This window comes from Enhydra lutris, unplaced genomic scaffold (genome assembly GCF_002288905.1).
Source record: "Enhydra lutris kenyoni isolate GAN:26980312 unplaced genomic scaffold, ASM228890v2 scaffoldscaffold39, whole genome shotgun sequence".
In the NCBI taxonomy this organism is placed as follows: domain Eukaryota; kingdom Metazoa; phylum Chordata; class Mammalia; order Carnivora; family Mustelidae; genus Enhydra; species Enhydra lutris.
In genome coordinates, this window is record NW_019154123.1 from 28201412 (window position 1) to 28227141 (window position 25730).

At 38.7% G+C, this 25730-nt stretch overlaps 1 protein-coding gene across 2 annotated transcripts in view; it reads right to left on the reverse strand.

Annotated features, from left to right (window-relative positions):
* The window catches only part of LOC111155080 (phosphate cytidylyltransferase 1, choline, alpha), a 45945-nt gene that overhangs the window by 17757 nt on the left and 2458 nt on the right, over positions 1-25730 (reverse strand). For both annotated transcript variants that reach the window (XM_022515125.1, XM_022515124.1), the window contains exon 2: positions 7879-8005. In XM_022515125.1, the coding sequence (XP_022370833.1) occupies positions 7879-7995 (117 nt within the window). In that variant the 5' untranslated portion in view covers positions 7996-8005. The remainder of the gene's footprint in view (positions 1-7878; positions 8006-25730) is intronic.

Consider the following 25730-nt stretch of genomic DNA (forward strand, 5'->3'; position numbering starts at 1 on the left):
AGGAAGCCTGCTTAAGATTCTCTCTCCTCCTCTTCCTCTGCCCCTTCCCACTGTATGTTTGCTCTCTCTCTAAAAATAAATAAATCTTTTAAAAAAGTTTCTTTTTACAAATCACTTCTATAAGTAGCTTAGTTTAAGATATGCTAAAGCTGGGGCGCCTGGGTGCCTCAGTGGGTTAAGCCTCTGCCTTCGGCTCGAGTCATGATCTCAGGGTCCTGGGATCGAGTCCCGCGTCGGGCTCTCTGCTCAGCGGAGAACCTGCTTCCTCCTCTATCTCTCTCTCTGCCTGCCTCTCTGCCTGCTTGTGATCTCTCTCTGTGAAATGAATAGATGGAATCTTAAAAAAAAAAAAAAAAAAAAAAAAGATATGCTAAAGCTGGGGCGCCTGGGTGGTTCAGTGGGTTAAGCCTCTGCCTTAAGCTCAGGTCATGATCTTGGGGTCCTGTGGAGCCCCGTATTGGGCTCTCTGCTCCGCGGGGAGCCTGCTTCCCTCTCTCTCTCTGCCTGCCTCTCTGCCTATTTGTGATCTCTCGCTCGGTGTCAAAAAAAAAAAAAAAAAAAGATATGCTAAAGCTATAAAGATAAAGCATTCATTTTTAGGGGACATGGGTACATATGTGTGCTATCCTTTTTAAGAACATTTTTTAAAGGAGATAAGAATAGACCAATGACCCAAATATACAATTTTCTGTAGTTAACACAGATTTCTCTACAGCTTAAAGAAGACAATTTATCCTCTAGAAGTTAGTACTCAAAGAGTTGCTTAACAGTAGTTTGTGTTTCTAAAAGCATATGCTGGGGCACCTGGTTGGCTCAGTGGGTTAAAGCTTCTGCTTTCAGCTCAGGTCATGATCCCAGAGTCCTGGGATGGAGCCCCACATTGGGCTCTCTGCTCAGTGGGGAGCCTGCTTCTTCCTCTCTCTCTGCCTGTCTCTCTGCCTACTTGTGATCTCTGTCTGTCAAATAAATAAGTAAAATCTTAAAAAAAAAAAGCATATGCTATTCACAAAATAATACATAATTTATGATTCTATCTATATAAAGTCAAAAACAGGTGAAGCTAATCTATAATAACTAGGAAGCCACAGGAAAAGGAGGAAATTTAGATAAAGTGGATACTGACAAGCAGGGATGTGAGAGTCTTCTGGGAATACTGGTGATTACATGTGTGTGTGTGTGTGTGTGTGTGTGTGTGTGTGTATCTGCATATATATATATGTAAAAACATATTGAGCTGTACACTTAAGGTTTGTGCACTCTACTATATGTAAGTTATTACCTCAAGCAACAAAGGACATTTGGGCATAAAAAGGAATGCAGTACTGACACATGCTACAACAGGAATCCTGAAATCTTGAAAACATTATGCTAAGTGAAAGAAGCTCGCCACAAAAGACCACGTATTGTATGATTCCATTTATATATAATGTCCAGAATAAAAAAATTTATACAGAAAGTAAATTAGTGGTTATACAGGGCTTGGAGGATTAGGGAGAAAGGGAGAGTGACTGCTAATGGGTACTAAGTGTTTATTAACAATAGTACGTATAGATCAAAGACAAGCTTTACTGTGTCTCTTAAAGTTATTACCAGTGGTGTACTGGAGTTGGTTGTTAAATATTCAGGAATTTTGTGGGCCAGTTATTAAATCACTGGCAATCTGATCTCAGCCACAGAAATCAGCAAATGCTACATATCAGAGGGTTTTTTTCCCCTGTTGTGAGCCAGTTTACTAGGACACCACTGGTTATCTTGCATACTGAGAAAGAGACCAGTTCAGGGACGCCTGGGTGGCTCAGTGGGTTAAAGCCTCTGCCTTCAGCTCAGGTCATGATCCCAGGGTCCTGGGATTGAGCCCCGCATCGGGCTCTCTGCTCAGTGGGGAGCCTGCTTCCCTTCCTCTCTCTCTGCCTGCCTCTCTGCCTACTTGTGATCTCTGTCAAATAAATAAAAATTTTTAAAAAAAAAAAAAAAAAAAAAAAAAGAGACCAGTTCAGAGGTTATTATAGGGAGAAGAAAATAGACTTACAGATTTTTCCATTAATGTTGCAGTGGGAGTACAAAGGGTGGCAGACTTTATAAAGAAGGAATGGGTAGAATATGGTAAAAAGAAAAAATATTGTCACAAGAAAAAAGAGGCATTTACAATGAATTTTTGAACTGAAAATAAGATTGTAGTACCAGTAGTATAGTAGCAGGAATGGGCCATCCAGGCACCCCTCCATTCCTTATTCTTAAGGACACCAGAATCTCATCTCATTCAGTGGAATTTTGAAGAATAGTGAGTTAATATATGCAGACATAATCAGGAAAAAGTTTCTATGAAAGCAATATTGTATTCAGAAAATCATTCATAATTTGGAGATGGTGATTATTAATTGTTATAATAGTATTAGTTATAATTTGTATAGAATTAGAAACAATATGGCATCTAGAATCTAATCTCTTAGATTAATACAATTTAGTTAATTTTGTTGGCATAATGAAACCTGTGTGCCATAGAATGGGAGAGAAAATGAGCTCACGTTGATGATGACCTAAATTTGTTGAGTGCCACTATATGTGAAACATTGCGCTAGTTGCTTTACATATGCTCTTTTATTTAATCCTTGTAGCCACCTTGTGGGGCAGGTATTATATTCCATTTAAGAGAAAATGAAAGCTGTGATTTCACAGCTATTAAGTGATGGAGTTAGGATTTATTTATTTTTTTTTGAAAGAGTTTATTTATTTATTATGTCACAGAGAGAGAGAGAGAGAGAGAGAGAGTCCACAAGCAGGGGGAACAGCAGGCTCCCTGCTGAGCAAGGAGCCAGATGTGGGACTCAATCCCAGGACCCTGGGATCATGACCTGAGCTGAAGGCAGACGTTTAACCTACTGAGCCGCCCAGGCATGCCTAGAGTTGGGATTTAGATCTAAGTTTTTTCAAGTTCTAAATCCATGCCCTTTCACTTATGCTTCATGATCAGATAGTTGAATGACTTGAAAATAATATGCTGTAGGATTCCATTAAGGTTAAAATGAAGGAGGTGTGTTTTAGGAGGATAAAGGTAGAAATACTTAGTCACAAATGTTAATAGGTCTTACTGAGATCCATTTTTTTCGCCCATAATGCTAGGGGAAAGGCTGTAAAGTCAAGAGGAATACTGAGAAAGAAGGCATAAGGAACAAAGCAAAAAGATTCCATGCCCTGGGGATGGGAAGGAAGGAAGGGAGGGAGGGAGGAGGAAGAAAGGAACAAACAAAAGAAAAGAAAAAAGGAGGAAGGGGGAAGTGGGGAGAGGGGGAGAGAAGGAAGGAAGGAAGAAGAAAAGAAAAGCAATAATTCTCCGACTCCTACTGCCATTTCGGTGAAGGTAAACAATGAGCTCATGCATCTAATCACTATTTGGATGTCTCCTAGATCTTCTAAGTTGAACTTGTACTAAATTAAAATCATCTTTCTCCTAATTCATCTTTCTGTATTTCTACTTCAAGTAAGAAGCACCCCATCTATACAATCTACCTGGGACTGAAATCTAGGAGTCATCTTTAACACCTCTTATCCTTTACATCCTGATGTCCAAGGATTGTCTATTTTACCCCTTAAAAACTTAAAATTGTAGTTTAAGTTCTCATTATCTCCAGCCTGGATCATTACAACAATCTCACAACTAGTCCTTTGGTTTCTGTCAATCCCTGTTTCAACTAATCCTTTCCAAAACAATCAGAATGATCTTCTAAACTACAAATCTGATCACATTATCCACAGGATAAAGTTCAAACTCCTAAGCATAGCACACAAGATTCTTCATAATCAGCCTCTTGCTTTCCTTATCTATTCCAGATTTTTATCCCGTACTTTTTTTTTTAAGATTTTATTTATTTATTTGACAGACAGAGATGACAAGTAGGCAGAGAGGCAGGCAGAGAGAGAGGAAGGGAAGCAGGCTTCCTGCTGGGCAGAGAGCCCGATGTCGGGCTCGATCCCAGGACCCTGAAATCATGACCTGAGCTGAAGGCAGAGGCTTAACCCACTGAGTCACCCAGGCGTCCCGGGAGTTGGATTTTTTTTTTTTTTTTCAGTGGGTTCTATGACCAGCATGGAGCCCAACATGAAACTTGAACTCATAACCATGAGATCAAGACCTGAGCTGAGATCAAGTGTCAGGTGCTTAACCAACTGAGCCACCCAGGTGCCCCTTGTCCGTTTCTTGAATTCCTATTTATCCTTCAAAGTTCAACTCAGAAATAATCTCCTCATTGAAGCTTTTCCAAAACCACTGTCCCCACCTCTAGAGATCAAAGTTTATCTGTTGCTCCCCTAGGCAGCCATTCTACTTCTTTCTTCTATTTAGCTCTTCCATTTTGTATCTTTTTTCTTTTTTTTTTTTTTTTTAAAGAAATAGATCTTTCTTTCCTTCTTTGAGAGAGAGAGAGAGAGAGAGAGAGAGAGAGCACACAGAGGGAGAAGGAAAGGGAGAAACAGACTCCCTGTTGAGCAGAGAGCCTGATGCAGGGCTCAATCCCAGAACCCTGGAATCATGACCTGAGCCAAAGGCAAGAGGCTTTAACCCACTGAGCCACCCAGGCGCCCCATCTGTGAACTTCTTAAAGGCAAGGTCATCTTTTCATCTTTGCATCTCTAATGCATAGCAACTGGCAAACAGATGTTCTCAATATGAGATTGTGAAATCTCCATTAGCAGACCTGTTGCCAGTTTGTGATTTATTTCTACATATGATAAATATTAAAATAGGCTAAAAGTCTTATTCTTCATAAATATTTTTGTGATTCTTTTTTTTGATTGTACCTTTAGAAACATCTGTATCAGTAAATTCCTTATACTTATAAGCAAAACTAGCCATAACGTTATACCTTTATTTTTCCTCCTTAATTATTTTCTCTCTTTCCAATTCATTCTGACCCACCACCCCAGCTACTAATACTTGGTGATGCTCCCAACTTCTTTCCTCCTTTCAAGGAAAAAAAAACAAACCAAAAAAAAAACAATAAAAACCTCTTCGGAGGGGTGCCTGGGTGGCTCAGTGGGTTAAATTTAAAGCCTCTGCCTTCGGCTCAGATCATGATCCCAGGGTCCTGGGATGGAGCCCCACATCGGGCTCTCTGCTCAGCAGGGAGCCTGCTTCCTCCTCTCTCTCTCTCTCTCTCTCTCTCTCTCTCTGCCTGTCTCTCTGCCTACTTGTGATCTCTCTCAAATAGATAAAGTCTTTAAAAAAATAAAACTCTTTGCAGCTCTGAGCTATAGAGCTCCATATTAGGCTCACATCTCTCAAAAGGAAGGTCTTATTTATCTTTATACTCCTATTACCTACTGACCATGCCACACTGTGTATGATAAAATCTTGTTTGCTCAACTCAAATGTCAACTAATGAGTGGATAAGCAAAATGTGGTATGTGATGGAATATTATTTGTTAACAAAAAGAAATCAAGTACAAATACATGCTACAACATTAATTAATCTTAAAAACATGCTCAACATTAATGAATCTTGAAAACATGCTCAGTGAAAAGAAACCGGCCACAAGACTATGTATTGTACATATGCCATTTATATGTAATGTTCAGAATAGGAAAATTCTATAGAGAACTAAAGAGTGATTTCCAGAGACTGGAAGTTAGGAAGTAATGGGAAGTGACTGCGAATAGGGATGGGACTCTTTTGGGAGGTGATGAAAATACTCTAAAATTTGTTGTGGTGATGGTTGCACTACTCTAAATATACCCCAAACCACTGAACTGTACAGTTTAAATGGGTGGATTATATGATCTCAATATAACTGTTATTACAAAAAAGGAAAAAAAAATCTTGTTTGCTTTTGCTACAGAGCTGAAAAGGGGTCAGAGATAGAATGTACAAGTGTACAACAGAGATGACAAACAAGTTTATTTAGCAGACACTCCTCACTAGGGTTGGTACAGCCTGTTGGGTGAGTGGATCTTTGACCATTAGTGCATGCTAAATAGCCAGTGTGTACCAGAGAGGAATGTGGAGTAAGTAGGAAGTCACTCAGCTGATTTGTGACATGAATATATGAAGCAAAGTAATTTAAAGCACTGAAATTCCTCAATTCTAAGGCCAAAGAAATTTAAGTTTTAAGAGCCCATTCCACTAAGACTGGCTTCCTTTGCTCTATCCTTGGCTATTGTGACTGGCAACAATTATCACCTACTTGGTTATAACTTGCCCTACTCCAATACTGATGGTGCTTACCATCATCTCCTTAACCTCAATTCTCTGAGAAGCATTCAGAAATTAACAATGGCCTGTTTTGTTTACTGCTGAGTCATTTTCTGAGTATACTTGCTACAGTGTAGAGAATAATGGTCCTCCAAAGATGTCTACATGTTATTCTCTAGAACCTGTGACTATTGTACCTTACATGGCAAAAGAGCTTTGCAGATATGATTAAATTAAATGATTTTGAGGGTGCCTGGGTGGCTCAGTGGGTAAAGTCTCTGTCTTCAGCTCAGGTCATGATCTCAGGGTCCTGGGATCGAGCCCCACATCTGGCTCTCTGCTCAGTGGGGATCCTGCTTCCCCTTCTCCCTCTGTCTGCTACTCTGCCTACTTGTAATCTCTCTCTGTCAAATAAATAAAATCTTTAAAAAAATAAATGATTTTGAAACAGGGTGATTATTCTGGATTATTCAGGTATGTTCAATGTAATCATAAGGGTCTCTGTAAGTGAATGAGAGAGGCAGAGAAGTCAGAATCAGCAGAGATGTGATGATAGAAGCAGTAATCAGAGTAATGTGATTGCTGGCTGGCACCATGAGCAAAGTAATGGGGGCAGCCTCTCAAAGATGGAAAAGACAATAAAACAGATTCTCCCTTAGAACCTCCAGCCCTATCAACACTTTGATTTTAGCCCTTTGAAACCCATTTCAGACTTCTGACCTCCAGAACTATAAGATAATATATCTGTATAGTTTTAGGCCACTAAATTTGTGGCAATGCGTTAAGCAGCAATAGAAAACTAATACACTTGCCCCTACCATCAATATCATCATCAATATCAGGCCCAAAGCATATATCTCCTATTGGGGGAATCAAGTTGCTTTTACTGCTCAAGATAAGAGTACTGCTTTGGAACAAATGTTAATTGTGTCAGAGTAAAAATATTTTTCCCTTTGTACTACATGAAGCTCCAGAACTAAAAGTGGAAACCGCAGTTTGATCAATGGCTAATGGTCAATATAGGTAAAGAAAACACAGAAACATACAATCCTTTCACTGGAATTTTAAAACATGGATTTCATAATATTATGGATCAATAATAACCTCAATTGTGTATGTGGTCTTTGACATGTTTTTTAGGGGAAGCTTAAAGAAGTGTACCAAACCAAGACAGGATGAGCAGTTTGGAACATCAAAGGCTTGGCAGTAGTTAGCAAATATGAGATAACGTCCCAGGGATAAAGAAACACAGGTAGGCAGTAACAGAAAAAGGCTCTCATCTAAGATATAACCAGTAATAGAGTGAAGGAAGGATAGTGGAGGAAAAAAAAAAGACACAGAAAACTAAACACTATGAGCTGACACTAAGATCAGATGGCTGCTCCAATTTCTCTATTCCATTAGTTTTAATTCGATCTTTAATATATATACAACTTCCAAATCTTTCTAACATTCTTTTTTTTTTCTAACATTCTTTTTCCAGTTTCAATGTAAAGTTCTTGCAACTGAGCAATGAGCTACCATTTGATAAGAAAGCATAACATTTCCAGCAACTGTGAAAATATTATTCACACTTACTATTCATTCTTTCCATTATTTAAGAAGAGTTGTCATATTGATATCATCAATTTTTTATCAGTGTCTACCCTCCCCCTGCCAGGTTAAGTGTTCAACAAATAAATCTCTTCCTTACAACAGCACAGCGTGGCATTTTTGAAGAAATTCCATCTTCTTCTGCTGCCCCATTGGGTCCAGGTACCTCTTTTCTCCTCTTTCTTGTGTTCATTTTGGCTGAACTCTGTGCGTCCATCTTCTTTTAACTGGTCATAGAAAGTGAAAAAGAATTTTTTTCTCATTGAAGTGGAGAAAAAGTCTGTCACCAGTATTTCAGAGATGTTAACAGAGATACACTCAGCAAAAGATCAATTCCATAGCCCACATTTCACAACATGAACCAAATGCATCTGGCAAAAACAACAAAGCTTCAATAAACAAGTGCTCTAGTAGAAATACTGAAATGCCTCTCTGGAACAACAGCCACAATTAATCACCTGACCTTGGAAATTATTACCCTGACCAATGTAGCCTGTATACTAACTGCTAATTCTGTATCCTGACTGAATGTAAAATTTCTAATAACTTGGAGAAAGTTAGTTATACAGACTTTTACCACCACCCCTTATAACATCCCTAGGACATCTGAAGACATAACAAGTAAAAGGAAGTGTGAAAGGTACGTTTTTGGTGCAGATGGGGGGAAAAAAAGAGCTTTTTTAAAAAGAGACAACCACCACCAATTCCTGGCTTAACATAGCTGGATTTTTCTAAAACTATAAATGCTCTGTAGGTTTCACAGACCACTCCACATGGTTAGAGCTATGAAAATTGTGTAGTCTACTGTATCTTTTAAGTGTCCTTCCTCTTACTTTTCCAATACCCATTTTCCCTTCCTCTTTTAGAGTCAGCACTGTAAGCTTGTTCAGAGCCCCCAACTATTAAACTATTAAAACCCCACCCAAACTTCTCTTTGCCCCCAGTGTCTCACTTAGCAGAGAGAGCTTCTAGCAACTAGCTACCACAGAAAAGTTCTAAATATATGATGTGTCATGTTTAGATGTTGGCTTATGAGGCTTATGCTACCTCTCCTACACCCTGCAAGGATATCTGCATTTTTCTTGGGTATCATAATTTGCACAAATAAGTTAATTTAATAATGATGTAATTTTAGGCATCAGCCAGAAATTGGGGACAGAAGAACTTTAATGTTCAATTGCCATCTCTGCCAAGACATGTTACCATGAAAGGTAGAAGAAAGATCCTTAGAGCAGAGATGAAAAACAAAACAAATGCCAGACAGAATGAGGACATTCTACTCCACCTCACTGCCTCTAATAACCTCTCCTGAATAAGATGTTCATCTAAACAACTGCAATTGTGCTTTACTTTCTTTCCTCCAGCTAAAGTGGCAATGTGACAAGATCTACAGGAAACCTGACCTAATTCTTAGAGACTAAAGGTAACACCCATGAGTCCTGGCTAAGTATTAGGCTGACATGAAAAATGTCACAGTCTAAAGTGAAAGATGAACACCACCCAGAAACTTCCTTTCATCACAAACCCAAATTAAAACGGAATAAGGGTACTATACATTTAACAAGTTTTCTAGTGATAACGAGAGCTTTTCTTCATTATTGTTATTAATTTTTCTTTCAAAATATCCAAAGGTTATACTATTCCCACCTCACTGGTCTGAGAGGCCTACTAAAAAAAGTAATCAGAAGTGCTGAGATGGTTCAGCCAGTTAAACAACTGCCTTTGGCTCAAGTCATGATCCCGGGGTCCTGGGATCAAGTCCCACGTCATCAGGGTCCCTGCTCAGTGGGTAGCCCGCTCCCTCTGCCCCTCTGCTTGTGCTTGCTCTCTCTCTCTCTCAAATAAATCAATAAATAAAATCTTAAAAAAAAAAAAACAAACTAAAAAACCCCACCTAATCAGTCCAATTAGTGACCATTTCTAATTGCATATAACAGGACTTTATTTAAGTACCTGTTAACCTCTCAGGGTAAGCAAATAAAATCCATTAAAAGAAATGAAATCCGCAATCTTGTGTCAGGCAGTTGAAGGTCAGGTAGTCACTAGTACTGGGAACTTACTGTGTATAGGGTACTTTAACATATTTTTTGAAGTAAAAACTACTTTCTCAAGAGGACTTCAAATTCAACCGAAGAAACCACATGTTTATGATACAAAAATGCTCCTTAGGATTCTCAAACCACTGGGGGAAAGTTTGTTTAAACACAGGATATTTACAGAGTTTCAAAGTATCTCCTGAAGGGTCCGTGGACAAAAGGATGAGACTGATACAAACCGAAGGTCAAGCAAAGCTTTATTTCTCGCCAAGCACTGAGAACCAAACCCACCGGCCGGGGCTGCCTCTTACAGAGAAGGCGACCCCTCCCTGCCTTACAGACTAACTTTTATAGAGCAAAGGCCATGTGGTTGGGCCTGGCCACACACAGGTGGCCAATGAGATTGTAACACACAGAGAAAGCTGCACAGTCATGCTAGGTCACACACGGGTGGCCAATTGAATTACAATTCACCTATAGTAGCTATTTGAACTAGCCTATCACCTTGGTCAGAATCGGCGCCCAAAAGGCGGGGCCCACATTCTTTGGTAGTCAGGGAGATAGTATGTGCGCTTTGCTGATTGGATGTCTCCACCTGGCCTGACTCATACTTGCATTCTGGGCTCTGTTATCTCTCCCTGAACTGACACGTCCTGGTATATGGGCCCTTTTATCAGGGGCTGTTCGGCCATATTTTACAGGTTTCCCAGACCCATTTCTAAGTGAGTTCCTCTGGGGGGCACGGTCAATCTAAGTTCACTGAATATACAACAAAATGGCTGTTCTACCAAGGTGGGGCTGCTCTGGCTAAGTAGGCCCTTACATCTCCAAGTATATTAAGCAACCCTTATAGATTACTTATTAATTACAAAGGTAAAATAGTTACTTTTAGAGTGGAAAAAACCTCTTTGCTAGGTGATCAGAGTTAATTAACATCACCAATAATGCCTCCTGATGTGACGCACTGAGGACATATTACCTGCCAAAAAGCTTACCCTGTATGAGTTTATGAGGAACAAGCAAACAAACCTCAATTAAAGGACATTCTGTAAAACAACAGGCCAGTTATTCTTCAAAAAATGTCAATCATGAAAAACAATGAAAGGCTGAGGGATTGTTCCAAAGAAAAGACAACTAAATTTCATTTCTAGATTGGGGGAGAAATTGTTATAAAGGATAGTTATTAAGACAATCAGTAAAATTTGAATACAGACTGTGTATCAAATCATAATACACATCAATGTTAAAATACAGTTGATAATTACACTGTGTTATGTAAAAGACTTTCCTTGTTTTTAGGAGAAAAAGCTGAAGTACCTGGGGATAAAGGGTCATGATTTCTGCAACTAACCCTCTGCAGAAGCAGAAGAAGCAGCAGCAGAAGCAGGATAAGCAGAAGTAGTAGTAGAAGCAGAAGGAGAAGCAGCAGAATCAGAAGAAACAGCAGAAGCAGCAGCAGAAGAAGAAAAAGAAGAAGCAGAAGCAGGAAAAGGAGAAGCAGAAGCAGAATAGAAAGGAGGAGGAAAAGCAGAAGTAGAAGCAGAAGCAAAAGAAGGAGAGCACAAGAAGCAGAAGCAGCAGAAACAGGGAAAACAGAAGCAGAAGAAAAAGGAGGAGAAGCAGAAGATGCAGCAGCAGCAGAAGCAGGAGAAGCAGAAGAAACAGAAGCAGAAGCAGCAGCAGCAGAAGAAAGGAGGAGAAGAGGATGAGAAGGAGGGGGAGATGAGGATGAGAAGGAGGGGGAGAAGAAAGAAGAAAATTGTGTATATTATCTTACATTTTAAAAAATCAACGGTAAAGTAGGGGCGCCTGGGTGGCTCTCAGATAAGCCTCCAACTCTTAATTCCAGCTCAGGTCATGATTTCACAGGCCTTGGGATTGAGCCCCCATCTCGGGCTCCACGCTCAACAGGGGATTTGCTCGAAGATTCTCTCCCTCTGTCCCTACCCCGACTGGTGCGCTCTCAAATAAATAAACATTTTTTTTTAATTTAAAAAATAAAAAATAAAAAAATTAAAGCAAATAGGCCAAAATGTTACCAATCTATGAAACTAGATGGGGCATAAAGGAGTTAATTTTAATATTCTTATAACTTTTCTATAGGCTTTACATTTTTTCAAATAAAAAGTTCAATTTTTAAAACATTTTTTAACAGGGACACCTAGGTGGCTCAGTCACTTAAGCATCTGCCTTCGGCTCAGGTCATGATCCCAGGGTCCTGGGATCGAGTCCACATCGGGCTCCTTGCTCAGTAGGGAGCCTGCTTCTCCCTCTGCCTGCTGCTCCCCCCTGCTTGTGTATGCACTTCTCTGACAGATAAAATCTTTTTTTTTTTTTTTAAGATTTTATTTATTTATTTGACAGACAGAGATCACAGGTAGGCAGAGAGGCAGGCAGAGAGAGGAAGGGAAGCAGGCTCCCTGCTGAGCAGAGAGCCCAATGCGGGGCTCGATCCCAGGACCCTGGGATCATGACCTGAGCCAAAGGCAGAGGCTTTAACCCACTGAGCCACCCAGGCACCCCCAGATAAAATCTTTTAAAAATTTTTTAAAAAATGTTCTGTAACAATTTTCCACTCGTATAAGTCTCATATAAGACTGTCTTTCAGGTTCTCTAGAAATTGATTCCTTCTCTTTCCTAACTCTTTGAATTAGTATGAATGATACAAATATTCCAAGAAGTATATGTTTTAGTAATCTAAACACCTTGCAAGGAAGTAAGATCATAACAGCAACAGTCATAATAATGGCTGTCTTTTTTTGAATACTTACTATGTGCCAGGCACTATGCTGGGTACTTTATATGCATCACTCTCATTTAACCTATATGACATGAGATGCAGGTACTATTAGCCCCAACCTACAAATGAGAAAACTAAGGAACAGGGAAGCTAAGTAACCTATCCAAGAGATCACAAAGCTAGCCGTGGAAGAGCCAGGATTTAAATCCAGACTTGTCTAATTCCAAAGTCGTTACCACTATATTCTTCTGTCTCCCGGAAATCCAAGATTTTTAAAAAGAAGCTGTCTCATCATCAATATTGCTACTTCTGTCAAGAACACTCTCTTTATAGCATGGGTCCCTTTAGTCTTGCAGACTTAAGTTCTAGCTGCACAGTAGAAGAAAAGGTCACAGTACTTAAAGGTAAACAAGGTCTCAGGACCAATTGAATAGAATTGGTGTGGCTATTGGTCTCATTCAGAGTCAGCCCAATCTGTCAGCTGTACAGATGTGTAGATCTTTCCTATTGGATAGTTTTGCTAGGATTTTCTTGTCAACTTTCAACTTAAGCAATAAAGATTTCTTTAATCTCAAGACACCTGGGTGGTTCAGTTGGTTGGGTGTCTGCCTTCAGCGCAGGTCATGATCCTGGGGTCCTGGGATCAAGCCCTGTGTTGGGCTCTCTGCTTGGTGGTGAGCCACTTTCTTCTTCTCCCTCTGCCTGACACTCTGCCTATTTGTGTTCTCTCAGTCAAATAAATAAATAAATAAAATCTTAAAAAAAAAAAAAAGATTTCTTTCATCTCTGTTCCTCCCTCTTCTGACATTACAAATAGGTGTCACTGTAAAAGCACCTGTACTTTCCATTCATGATACAAAAGTTTTAAGGGTACCATAATAAATAAATAAATGTTATATTGGATTTCAGCAATTATTCTCTATAACTTCAAGTTAAAATTCCTTAATGTTTAATAGAAAAATAGTTAACACATCCAAAGACATGTTTGTATGAATTTCTTCAGAAGTCTTTGCTCTTTGTCAGGGGTGGGAGAGTGGGAAGGTATGTGTGCTATAATATTTTTATAGCTTTACTGAAGTATAATTGAGACAATAAACTGTATTTAAAGTGTATGATTTAATGAGTTTTAACATATCTATACATCTGTGAATCATCAAAATTAAGATAATCAACATTATTACCACTCTCAGGTTTCCTCATACCACATTAGAATCCATCCCTGCCTCCCCGACTTCAACTTTGCTTTACTTTTTTGTCTGTTTGTTTTTTATACTGTGGCAAAATATATGTAACATAAGATTTGCTTTGTTTTCTAACTGCTTACTTCTTAAAGTACTGAACCATCTTGTCATATGATTCAACTTAACTAGACAAACACATGATGGATATTATCATACTAGAAAGAAGCAAAGGCTCGCCTTCTAAGAGTTAAAATACTGCCAGTGTGGTTTAAATATATTTGAAAGCCAAATTGGTACCGGGGTAATTGGACCTTGTGATACCCATTCTATTTCACTAGATTAAAAAGTCATACAAAAAATATAAAATATCACAATGAGGACTCAAGGCAAGAGAAAGGATTTGTATGATTAGCTTATTAAAGCTAAAGTAAAATTCACAAACATGGAAGGGATCAAGTGGCTACTGTGGTTACAGTGGTTACTGTTGTTATGAACATGTTATAAAGCCCTTTGGTAAATGACAGTAATACTAGTATATTTTACCTGTATTTCAATTGAGTACATATAACAAAATCTTTCCATCTGCCTTATATAAGCACCTTTAATCAAATGTCTAAGGCAGTGTTTCTCAGTATTTTTTATCCATGCTCCATTTTAAGAAATACAGAGATTTTTTTTTTAATTTTATTTTTTATAAACATATAATATATTTTTATCCCCAGGGGTACAGGTCTGTGAGGAAATACAGAGATTTTAACCTCACTCCATCAGCATAGTGTAACGATGTTAAGAGTTCAGGCCCTAAAATCAGATTACCTAAGTCTGAATCCCTTCTCTACTTCTTACCAGCCATAAGAACTTGGACAAACTCCTTAATTGCCAGAGTTGCATCACCCAATAAATGAGATTCAAATGGAGTAATCCATGTAAGCCTTAGTTCAGTGCCAGGCACAAAGTAAGTACTTGTAAGCATTAGCTGCTATATTATTTAGTAGCAGTAGTTGTCATCATCTGCCTTAAAGTTTGCCTTCGTGTGTATCCCCTATATCCAAAAAGATTTTGTCAAATTTTCCCCCCCAGGATTACTATTATGAAAAGTATACTTTAAAAAAATTTTTTTTTTAAAGATTTTTCTTTATTTATTCGACAAAGATCACAAGTAGGCAGAGGCAGGCAGGGGGTGGGGGAAGCAGGCTCCCCGCTGAGCAGAGAGCCCGATGTGGGGCTCGATCCCAGGACCCTGAGATCATGACCTGAGCCAAAGGCAGAGGCTTAACCCAATGAGCCAACCAGGCACCCCCCAAAAAGATTTTATTTATATATTTAAGAAAGAGAGAGAGGGGGCTAGGGGAAGGGCAGAGGGAGAAGCTGACTCACCACTGAGCAGGGAGCCTTCTACCTTTCATGGTGTCGTGTCCTGACAGAGATGGCAATTGATCATTAAAACTGAGGCACAGATGATAAGGCCACACAGCTAGTAAGTAGTGAAGCTGGGAATCAAATTCAGTCAACCTGGCTGCAGACTACAAACTCCTAACCACTACAACATATAATACGAAACAATACCATACTATTACAAGAAGATACCTGGTAACTATCTCTAAATATTTGAATGCCTGTCATGTTGGATAGAGCAAACATCCAGACAACAAAAAATGGATCACTGGATGGAAGAGGAGGAGTTATAAATGTTAACTAAACTTAATAAAAACCTTTTTAGGAATAAGAGTTATCCGAAACAGGACTCAGTTACCTCAAGAGGCATTTCATTTTGGCACACCAGGACATTCAAGCAGAGGTTGTATAGAAACATACTTATTCATTTTGTTGGTCATTATCCTGTTATAAAGTCCATCTTGGTTGAGCTTTTTGCTTATTCCAATCTGTTAAAATAATTTCTAATCTTGAATGCCATCTATAATATTAGCTATTTACCATAATTTTATGAAGTCTATAATCCATCTCCATCCAAGTCACTGCTGAAAATACTGACCAGGGTATGTCACCATACACCAATGTGACCTACCACTAGATTCCTCTGCCCTGCTCGCGCTTTCTCTCGCATGCTCCTTCTCTCTCAAATAAAGTCTTCCGGGGGGAAAAAAAAACAACCCAGGATAGAGAATATATTTAAATATCTTAATGATTAGTATTCAATCAGATGTAAATCTGTCTTATTGCATTATCACAAAACCCACATTTCTCTATCACAATACCAAAGATTATGATAATAGTGATGATAATAATTATAGCTAACATTTATTTAGCACACTTCCTACATGCCAGGAAGTTTTAACCTTTGCATATGTTAAATAACTTAGTCCTCACAACAATCCTATAAGTTAATACTATTATCCCTATTTTGAAGATAAGGAAATTGAGGCACAACTAAGTTAAATGACCAAGGTCACCTAGGACAGGGCAAAAATAGGATTTGAACCTAGGCATTTTGACTCTAGGGTCTGTGTACTTAACAGCACCACTATGCTGCCTAGTATATAAAATGGTCATACAAGAATTTAATCAAAACCATGTATTACACTGTCAGGAATTTAATTTCATCTTTCATAAACAACAGGCTCCTTTCTCACTGGGCCTATCAATAGCAAAATACTCAAGAACTCTGGGAGACTTATTGTGGTTTGGGCCAGAGTAGAAGAGCAGAAAAGACACTAGACTAGGAATCATATCATATAAACTAGGATTTAATTCTAGCTCCTTCCAGTACCTTAACTCTAGGTAAGAGTTTATCTATGTGATTAGGGAAGGCTCTAATAAAATGTACTTAATTTCTAAATCATGCTAAGGATCAAATGAGAAATTAGACTATAAATTCCCTTATGTAGCAGATATTTGTTGTCTTCCCACTGTTCAATCCTCCTGCTCTGAAAAGAGCCCATTTTTATTTATGGGCTCACTTTCATTTGGTCTATTTGGTAAGCTTCAACCTCAAATCTTACCAGATCACTGTATGAAACTTTAACCAATCAGCATATCACCTTCCCCTGCCCACAGATTGGAAGGAGGGAGGGAAAATGGACAGTAATAGGTGACCTAAGTCAGTTGAATCAGAGTACTTTTCAGAACTCACCAGATGGAAATGCTTGGATGAAGATTATCACTTCTCCTTGGGGACCTGAACCTAGAGAGACATGGCTTTGGGAAGCATCCTGTGACAATCTAGTGGCGATCCTACCACCAGGAGGAGAGACTTTTTTGAAAGCACTGACACACAGAAAGCAAACAGATGATGGGGAGAATTTAGATCCTTGTCTAACTGTGCCAACCAATACATTCATTCCCCTTTTTGCTTAAATTAGTTAAACTGGGTTTCTTATCACTTGTAACCACAAAAATCACAGTTGGTGCATTTAATATTTAGCAATGAGCTCTGGCACATAGTAGGCACACTCAATTACTATTTGAATAAATATACTAAGTATAGAAAACCACTTTTGAAATTTTGAAAAGCACTTATAAATTATTGTTTTCTTTTGATGGAAAGGAGTCAAGTTCTTGTCAGTTTATAAGTGTATCAAAGATGGCACAACAAAGCTCCCACCTGGTTAAAAGTATTTTTCCTTATCTGGTTACACGATTCCTTATCTGCTTACATACAGTTCTTCTATTTTCTAAAGATGACTTTTGTATATTACACTGTATTTTACCTTACACTTTAAACTGAACATTATACATTAGACTGAAACTCAGGTCTTAAGATCCTATGGATTTGAAACAAATATACTGAATACATTTGGTGTTTAATGTAAAACACTTCTGTATCTTATCCACTTTCTGAGAAAATGGAGAACACCAAGATCACATTCTTCAACAATAACTCTAAAAGAATTTTGAAATCATAAAAAGATTAACTCTCATGCCTTTTTTCCTCTAAAACTATTATTTTTTTAAACTTTGACTCTACAGATCACTCAAGAGACCATTTTTCACTGGCTCTTTTTTTTTTTTTTTTTTTTAGATTTTATTCATTTGACAGACAGAGATCACAAGTAGGCAGAGAGGCAGGCAGAGAGAGAGGGGGAAGCAGGCTCCCTGCTGAGCAGAAAGCCCAATGTAGGGCTCGATCCCAGGACCCCGGGATCATGACCTGAGCCGAAGGCAGAGGCTTTAACCCACTGAGCCACACAGGCACCCCACTGGCTCTCTCTTAGACCAACCCCATGTTCCCTCACATCTACTAACTTACACACCATGAAAGCATATAGAATAATTTAACTATTAGTGCCTTACTGGAAAAAAAAATTACCAGTTCCCCAAAAGTTACAAAAGATGCCTGACATATCAGTTTTGCCACTGAGAAAAGGTATGTGGGAGGATGAGAGCATACTGAGAATAGTAAATACATGTTGGCTTTTAGTTCATTATACTGAAACTTTGCTATTCCTAAAACCACATCACTTTTACAACATTCACAATTGCCCCGTTCCTCCAACAATGAGGAACAATACTTCCCAAACTCTCCGTTTATGATAACTATACCTCTGTAATCAACCAATACCATTAAGTAAAGGTACAGTGATTTCCCTGGGAAAGGGGGTAGCTTTAAACATCTACATTCAAGCGAGGGAAAAAAACCAAACACATACATGGCTGCCTTAACATAACAGGCTGTCCAGAAGATGATAAGGTTGGAAAAAGATGGTACCTCTTCAGAACCAATATAGTGTAAGATCAGAATGGGGATGGGGAGTGGAGAATTACCTAATATTCTATAGGTGGATCCTGACTTCCAGCCATAGCATCCATATTAATTAAGCTAGGATAAGTCAGAATGAAAGTAGTGGAGATAGGATACAGAGCCTCTGTTTTCAACTCATTAGGGTGTACCAAGGCTTCCTGTTTCCTTAGCAGTTTATCCTACAAAAAAGTTTCTTTGTAAAATGAAATTATAACAAAAGAGAGCTAAAGGGAGCTGATAGCATGTGTAAGGCCTGATCTAACATTGGTACCTTTACAGTCCCTAGTAACCTATCTTTAGTCAAAATCCCCACTAATGCACAAATCTAAATATAGACGTAACGGCCACTACCACCAGACCACCACCATGCCTATTAAGCAAATTAGGGTCTTTAAATTGCTTTCAAAATACAGAATGTAGTATCTATGCCTGTGATTTTTACTCAGATTCACAAAATCTGGCTCCATTTCTGCTGACTCACCTCCCAGAACACACTGCTTGCCTTGTTCTTCAATGTTTCAATAAATGCCTTCTTGGATGCATCAATTTTGCTACTAAGAAAGTACAGAGAAGTGAAAATGTGTGTGAGGTGGGAAGGGTGGCAGTGAGAAGATAACTGAGGATAAACCTAGTAAAGTATTTTTCCAATCTATGTGTCCTAACGGAGACAAAATCTGGGTACTGGTATGCATATGCTTGTGTTTTAAAGATGACAATCTCCTGCAACTGTAGTTTCAAGGACTCCCACCCCCACCCCTTCTATTCTACTTCCTTATTACTAAGAGACCTAGTAAGCATCTCAGGGTAATGAGATGCTTCCTAACCTATGCAACAAATTAAGTAATAGCAAACTGCAAGCACATACATTCTTCAAGTTTCAAAAACTGAATTCAAATTTGACGGAGTACTACAGGGAACTATCTGCAAAAAAAGGAGACATGAATTTTTCCTTTGCATTCTATTCCTGCTTCTCCCATCTCTGGGACATTGTCTGCCTCAGTAAAACCATATGCTCAGTAACTTCCTATTGACATACCAATGTCCAGTTCCAAGGCTGAGTGAGCAAGCATACTTTATACTTGGGATCTTTACCTGTTTCCACCACTGTGGAGCTTAATGAAGTGGTGCTCTTAAGAGGCAAGTTCTGTGGGGCTAATAATACATTATATGTTTAAAAAAAAAAAAAGGCAAGCTCTGTGAACTTCTAGGTCAAAGTGCATCTAATACTCTTGGCATTAATCACGTCATCTGCTGTACACTCAGGCCTTTCCAAAGAGAAGAATGCAGTCATGTCATCCCTGTGCAAAGACCTTTGAAGTTGGAGGGAAGATATATTTAACCCACAGTGGGGAGGAGGGACTGGGTTCAAGAACCAGCAGACCTCACAGGCCAAAAATGGCCCACTGACTGCTTTTGAAATTAAAGTTTTATTGGAACACAACTATGCTTGTTCACTGATGTACTGTCTATGGCTGCTTTTGTGCTATAACTGCACAGTTGAGTAGTTGGCAATAGACACTGTATGACTTGTAAAGTACAATATTTACTATCTGGTCCTTTTGAAAAAAAGTTTGCCAAGTTTGCCAAGAAAGTTGCCATCTCTTATACTAAATGAAGAAAGAACCAGTTTATCATTAATTAGATAGCAAATCCTACCTAGATTATGCAAACAGTAAAGTAGAAGTCAGTGCTAGGAATATGACTTCAAGAAATTGTACTGTAACTTTCTGATATAGGACTACTGCAGTTTATGTCACTAATCTGTATATATTACCACACTATATAGAGTAAGTCATAAGTATGCCTGATTTGGGAAATTCTAAATGATAAGGTAAAGACCACAATATAACCACATTAACAGACTAGTTTTAAACCAGAGCTCAATGTTATGCCTCAATATTTGAGGCTACTAAATTGCCACATCTAATGGGCGCCTGGGTGGCTCAGTGGGTTAAGCCGCTGCCTTCGGCTCAGGTTGTGATCTCAGGGTCCTGGGATCGAGTCCCGCATCAGGCTCTCTGCTTAGCGGGAAGCCTGCTTCCTCCTCTCTCTCTCTCTCTGCCTGCCTCTCCGTCTACTTGTGATCTCTCTCTGTCGAATAAATAAATAAAATCTTTAAAAAAAAAAAATTGCCACATCTAAGATCTTAGTTTTGAACTTGATCTCTTCCCTCTAATTTCTTCAGAGAAACCTTTATTCAACAGACACTGAGTGGGCACTTACACTGTGCCAGACCCTCGGTTCACCATAGAACAAAATAAAGGCTGTATTTGGGCCTCACCACACAACAGAATATTTCAGGAAAGAGACTATCCTAAAAACCACAAGGGACACTTGTACTAATTTTTATGGTTGAATAATTTTGCTCTCCCACCATTCCACTACAAAATTCAGTGAGTAAACACGGTGTTTAGATTCTGCTTTTCCTAGAGTGGGTTATGGAATTCGTATATCTAAGACAGGGTCTATGACAGATTCAGGGAAGTCTGGAATTTGGACAAAAAGAATTATATCTTCATTTTTACTAACCTCTGGCAAATTCACAATTTCCTTCAATTATGAACATAAGCTACAACAGTAACAGATTGTCAATAATAGAAATCTTAGATACTTTCAGATAACATCACACTTATTAAAACTATCTTGAAACACTATTTAAACATATGATCATTTTTAAATTATTATGGTTATAAGAGCCACTAATAATAAACATTATTTATGGTGTTAATAAAAAGCACATATAGTATTATATTACACATTTTATTTTATATTTATTTTAAGTAGGCCTCACACTGAGCATGGAGCACAACTTGGGGCTTGAACTCACAATCCTGAGATCAAGAGTTAGATACTCAAATGACTGAGCCACCCAGGAGTTCCTCATATCACACATTTCAAAAGCATTTTGGTAACTTATTTCAACATAGTTTCCTTTTTGTTTTATGTATTTAAAATCTTTGCCGGGTATAATAATATTATTCCAAAAGGGAATCCACCAGGTTCCACCATACTGCCAAAGGGGCCCATGGCACAAAAAAGATTAAGATTTCTACTCTAGGGCCAAAACATAAACAAAGATAATCACACCTAGGATAATTCCCTTTAAATTAAAATAAGAAAATCTACTTAAAAAACAAAACAAAAAACCTATTTTCTGTTAAGTGCCACACACCCATTTTGTTCTCTAGCATAGAGCAAAGACCATATGTCACTAATTTTTTACCAGCCTTCACTTCAAAATTGGTTTGCAAATAGTTTTGAGTGTGATATAACAGCCTGGCAGACCCAGGGGATCCCCGGCTCACTGGCAGTCATTCTAGCACAAATAAAGAAAGCTTCAAACTAATGTAACTTTTCACAATAGAGTTATCAAAAGAAAGGGAAAAAAAAGACAAAACAAAAACCAGAAAAATCCAGGTATATATCTACCTACTAATCTGGTTTGCAAATAGTAAAATAACAAGCAATTAAATTATTTATATTAATGGAGTAATGTATGTAAACAAACATAGTGCCAAATATTTTTTAGAGACTCACAAACAGTTCTCTTTTTTTTTTCTTCTCGAGTGGAGCTATGGCACATACTGCAAAATAGAGTACGTAAAAATGCATATATTCCCTGAATTTCTTGACTGAATTATAGAAGAGGGAGTTCTCTAACGGTAGAAAAGCCAAAAGATCTGACTTCAGATCAGTTATGCAAATACATGAAAAGTAAAGCATAAGAAAATTATAATTATTACTATCTTGTCATTACTCAATATTAATAACAATAGCAAATTATTATGCTTGCTTTTTCTATAAATATTTTTTAAATCAATTTTTATCAGCATTTATAACATGGAAAAGTTATTTAGCTCCCTCAGAGAATCATATCTAACCTATAGGTTAGACAGCTCCATAGGGGAATCATGAATGGGGTCAGGTGGTTTACAAACTCCATGAGGCTGTATACAAAATTTGGTGAGGATGACTATGTTTCTGATGATTAAAAACTATTTAAGCAGAAAAACAGTTACCTCTGCCATAGTCAGAAAAGCAAAAACAAGAGAAAGCAAACAGTTCTTCCCTTAGTCACAGAGTGAGTTAGTGTTAACCTCAGATAATTAACCTGGGATTTCTAAATCTAAGGCTCTGACTAGATTATTCTCCCTAAGGGATCACATATCCAAAGAGAAGGACCCCAAGAAAAACAAAACCTCACCTATTTATGGGAAGAAAAATCGTAGGCTAAGAAAGGAATAAAGTTCATTCTTTTTTTTTTTTTTAAGATTTTATTTATTTATTTGACAGAGAACACAAATAGGCAGAGAGGCAGGCAGAGAGAGAGGAGGAAGCAGGCTCCCTGCTGAGCAGAGAGCCCGATGTGGGGCTCGATGTGGGGCTCGATTCCAGGACCCTGAGATCATAACCTGAGGCGAAGGCAGTGGCTTTAACCCACTGAGCCACCCAGGCGCCCCTAAAGTTCATTCTTTATCAATCAGGCCATTACACTGGTTTTTGAAGGGAATTTGCAAAGCAGGGTAGGTCAAAAGAATCCTTTCATTCAACAAACACAAAGGACCCCAGAGGCAGTGCTGCAGTCTCCAAGTCTAAATGACTTCTAAGTCAGTTATCTTGAAGCATATACAACTGACCTTTGAACAACACAGAGGTTAGAGGCACTGTTCCCCAACACACAAACTTGAAAATCTGCTTATAACTTTTGACCCTTCAAAACAAGCCTACTGTTGACTAGAAGCCTTACCAATAACACTGATAGTTGATTAACATATTTTGTATATTATACGTATTATTTACCATATTCTGACAAGGAATACAAGGAAGCTAAAGAAAAGAAAATGTTATTAAGAAAATCATAAGGGGGCTGAGGGGCCTGGGTAGCTCAGTTGGTTAAGTGTTTGCCTTTGGCTCAGGTCATGGTCCCTGGGTCCTAAGATCGAGCCCCACATTGGGCTCCCTCCTCAGCAAGGAGTCTGCTTCTCCCTCCCCTCCTCCTCTTGCGTGTGATCTCTCACTCTCTCAAATAAATCAATAAACAAAATCTCTCTTTTTTTTTTTTTTTTAAGAAAATCAATTAAGCATCTGAATCTTGATTTTGGTTCAGGTCACGTTCTCAGGATTGTAAGATGAAGTCCCGCTTCAGCTCCAAGCTAAGTGTGGAGCCTGTTTAAGATTCTCTCTCTCCCTCTGCCCCTCCCCCTTTCTCTCTTAAAAAAAAAAAAAAAGAAAATCATAGGAAAGAAAAAATACATTTACAGTATATATTGTACTTATCAGAAAAAAAATTCACGTGTATATGGACCCATGCAGCTAAAACATGTTGCTCAAGGGTCAACTGTATTCTGTTACAGAAATTCTTGAGTAGTTCCTTTCAGTTATGTGTAAGTGTAAGCCAAGTAAACATCTAATGTTTTAGAAAAAGGTGTAACTAGCCATTTTTTTTTTTAAGATTTTATTTTATTTGACAGATAGAGATCACAAGTAGGCAGAGAGGCAGGCAGAGAGAGAGAGAGAGGAGGAAGCAAGCTCCCTGCCGAGGAGAGAGCCCGATTCGGGGCTCGATCCCAGGACCCTGGGATCATGACCTGAGCCGAAGGCAGAGGCTTTAATCCACTGAGCCACCCAGGCGCCCCGTAACTAGCCATTTTTTGACTAAACAAAGCCTCTCCCCCATCATTCACAACTCAATACCATACCATTCAAGAAACTTTCTGAACTACCTTCCTCTATTACAAAGTATATGTGTGTAGGAGGTGAGGGTCCCTATTACGTTATCAGATAATTGCAGCATCAGATAGGCTAAAATTACCTCAAACTTCTTCTTTTTTTTTTTAAGATTTTATTTATTTATTTGACAGACAGAGATCACAAGTAGGCAAAGAGGCAGGTGGTGGGGGGTGGGGAGCAGACTCCCTGCTGAGCAGATATCCTGATGTGGGGATCGATCCCAGGATCCTGGGATCGAGCCCCACATCAGGATCTCTGCTCAGCAGGGAGCCTGCTTCCTTCTCTCTCTCTGCCTGCCTCTCTCACTACTTGTGATCTGTCAAATAAATAAATAAAATCTTTAAAAAAAAATCACTGGGTGTACAATCAGTAGCACCTTCTACAAAAGTTTGTAGAGAGGAGGTAGTGAAACTCACTTTAGTTCATTTCACCTGCATTGCTAACAGCCCTCAGGAATGGGGATCAGTAGGGGATAAAACCACCAGCTAAAACATCATCTGAATTTACTCACGGCATGGTATTATTCCTAGTTTGCCAGTGTTGGCCTCTAGTACATAAATCATGGAGCTGGACAGCTAAATACACCAAAGCCTCTCCCATATGGTATTCTAGTCACCACTGTTGACTTTCCTAACATCATCCTTTCTTCCACATTATGGTCACCATCTGCTTACCACTGATTATTGCACCAATTCCATTCTCAACTAATATCTTTTTACCAGCAATTCATGGTGCTTACAGAATCACTAAATACCAAGATTGAAAAGAACCCTAAAGTCCGTATTGGCAGAATGTTCTCTGTCTCTATCTTCAGTTCCCTTCTTAAGCCTTGTTCCTACCCTCCTCAAAGCTTCCCCTTTCTCAATGTCTGTTCCTAGCAGTTTTTCCTATCACAAACCCCTATATCCTCACTGCTTCTATAAATATCACTGTCCCTATTTCAATATGTTAAGTTCTGGTTCTACAACTGAGATCTTGAGTTTCAATCTTCAGTCATATCCAGTCACCTCAATTATATTTGGGAAGCCTTCTCCAATTAAGTCAATCTGATGGAGCCTATCCCCCTTCACCCCTGCCCCAGCCATAGAGCCAGTCTTTGAACTTCTAAACAGTCCCCTAAACAAAGAATCATGGCATTTTAGACCTGAAAGAAAACTCAGAAATAAACTGAGTTTAAACATTTTTACTACATTTCATACATTTTAGGATATATGAAATCAATTTTACATCATCATCTCATACATACATAACTGAAACAAGTTTCATGAAACAATACTATGTGAACACACTGAAAATTCCTACTGTATTCCATTAAAAGAAATTCAGGTGCTATCCACTAAACAGATTTCATAACCCAATAATAGTATGGAACCCCTAGTCTAGTAAACTTTAGTCCAAACTTCCCATTCACTGATGAAAACCCTGGAGCTGATAGGGTGCCTGGATGTCTCAGGCCTTATGAGTCTGCTTTCGGCTCAGGTCATGATCCCGGGGTGCTGGGATCGAGCCCCAAGTCAGGCTCCCTGCTCAGCAGGAACCTTGATGCTCCCTCTCCCTCTTGTGCTT